The 2,277-nt window shown below is 45.9% G+C and overlaps 1 protein-coding gene across 1 annotated transcript in view; it reads left to right on the top strand.

Moving 5' to 3' along the window:
• DSG2 (desmoglein 2) overlaps positions 1–2,277 on the top strand; it is a gene marked incomplete at its 5' end in the record, with an annotated part of 16,645 nt that overhangs the window by 12,539 nt on the left and 1,829 nt on the right. The window contains one exon of the mRNA XM_010142223.1: positions 635–978. Coding sequence (XP_010140525.1) covers positions 635–978 — 344 coding nt within the window. The remainder of the gene's footprint in view (positions 1–634; positions 979–2,277) is intronic.

Here is a 2,277-nt window from a genome sequence, read left to right as displayed (position 1 = left end):
CAAATATGCAGAGGGAACAGTGATTGTCAAAAGAAGTTTGCCCTTTCTTGTTATGCTACAAAATCCAGTTTTCAAAAAAAAGGACGTGATACTGGCATGCTTCTACAGTTACAGAGAAACAGAAATAAAGTAAAAGACTTTGATTTAAGGCCCATGCTCACCAAATTCTCATTAAAAGACAATTAACGGGTAAACCAAACTGCTAGGAAAGAAGAAAGGGTCAGGCAGTACTAAAAAGCCAGCAGGCAGTGTGCACTCCCCCACTGTGTGTCCAGGGAAAGCTGGGCACAGCCTTTCCTGGAACAGCTGAGCTCTGGAGTTTTGCAAGTCTTTTTTTTTGGGTGGTTGTTTTTATTTTTTTTCCTGCTGTCACTCCCAACCCTTTGAGTTTCAGGGAAGCAATGATTGTAGAAACATTTCCATGATCCTCCTTGGGAACGCAGTTGTGGAAGCTGCACCCTATTCAGGAGGTCTTTTATTCCTTGCAGCAACATGTATAAGTGCGAATTCAAACAAGTCGTAAGACAGCACCCTCCCAGGTCGCACCCAGCCTCGCTGCTGGTTTGGTGAGTTCCAAGTGCTAGACAGCGCAGCTTTCATGTCGCATCCTAATTTGTGTTATTTATGTAGCCAGTGCTAAGCTTCATCCCACCCACTATACTTGGGAGCTCAAGAGGAGCAGCCAACGGAGCAGCAACAGCAGCAGCAGCAGCGTCGGCAGGAATGAGTGGAGTGGAAAGTGCAGCAGGAGCAGGAAGTTCTGCCTCTCAAGTAAAAGAGCATCACACCACAATTTCCAAGGAAAGATGGGAAGAGCAAAGACATCTCCTTTCTGGTGCTGATTATGGAGCCATGGCAGCTGGAGGGGCTGAAGGCATGGCAGGTTTGGAAGGCAAGACAGTGGTGTCTGGAGGAGGAGTCACGGTGGGAGCAGCAGGAGCCATGAACGAGGAATTTTTAAGAGACTACTTCAATGATGTAAGCATGTGACCTGAAAATAACAGTATGTTGATATTTACACTAAAGGTTGTGAAATGCTGTTGGTGTTATTACAAACACGGATGTCTAGGTGTATGTATTTAAACAGGCCTGATACAAGGGTCAGTATTGTGCGTGTGTGGAGTTGGGGGATTAAGGATTTTCAAATTGGGTTCGTATGTGGTACTTGGAGCATGACAATGCCCGGTGTTATATCACTGGGCGCTTATAAGGTCTCCCACAACAAGACCCTTCTGTCTAGAGAGGGACCTGGCAAAGGGGTCTGGAATATGCAGCAATGACCAAGGAGCCCCTTTGCCCAAGAAGCCATCAGAAAGGTTCTGTGATCTAAATCTTGGAGACTTCAGCTCGTTGAAGTGGCCTGTAGGCAGGCGTCTATGATTCATTGTGAGTCACAGCTACAGACTTTACCGTGGAGCAGGTTTTTGAAAGATAAGCCACAGATGTCAGACGGTAGAGGGTGGGTCTGCGTTTTCAAAGTAGCTGATGAAGTGGTGCTGGACTTGCCTTTGCTCAACAGCCTAGTAAAGGGCCATTCATCAGAGGCCTATGAGGCACGCATTGCAGTGCCCTTTCTGACTTTTTTGTGACCTAACCATTGTCCAATAACCTATTCCTACTCATTGCAGCTCTTCTTTGCGTAGAGCACACCATTAGGCCTTTGGCTGGTGAGCTCCTTACAGCAAAAGTTGCAATTCTGTCTGTCAGGGAGTGTGGAGATTGTCCATCACCCGAACAAACAAAACATCTTCACACCCTGCAGCTGACTGACGGTGGGGTTCTGCACGTTTGAATCAACACCTCAGGCCAGGGAGGGATTTGAGCTTTAGATCCTTGTGTGTCTCTTGAGTGCTCTAGCTATTGGGTCTTCTTGGGAACAGATGCAACAGTAGCAGTTGTGCTTTCCTTCAGCTCTTCATGCTTTCAAATATTAAGACATACTTTAAACATAGCTGCTGAAGTCCTGGGAGGGCTTGGTAAAGGTCACGCTACAGTACTCTTTACCACTTCTGGGAAGCTAAAATATCTCAGATTATAGGGAAAAAAAAAACAGAACAGACAAGTAACCAAAACAAGTAGTTTCAGATGCGTGCTGATTTTTTTGTAGAAGCATCTCAGGTAATGTGCCTGTTTCTAGGATCAATCATATATGCAGACCCAGATTAACTGTATATACCACCGTACACATGCCTGGGCTAATATCCACTCTAGAACTTCAGGTGTGGCAGAAAAGTGGTTCGGAGCACGAGCCAGCAACCACATGAGATGAAGCTGGTT

The sequence above is a fragment of the Buceros rhinoceros genome, unplaced genomic scaffold (assembly GCF_000710305.1).
Source record: "Buceros rhinoceros silvestris isolate BGI_N320 unplaced genomic scaffold, ASM71030v1 scaffold1618, whole genome shotgun sequence".
Classification (NCBI taxonomy): domain Eukaryota; kingdom Metazoa; phylum Chordata; class Aves; order Bucerotiformes; family Bucerotidae; genus Buceros; species Buceros rhinoceros.
This window is presented reverse-complemented; position numbering and strand designations above follow the sequence as displayed.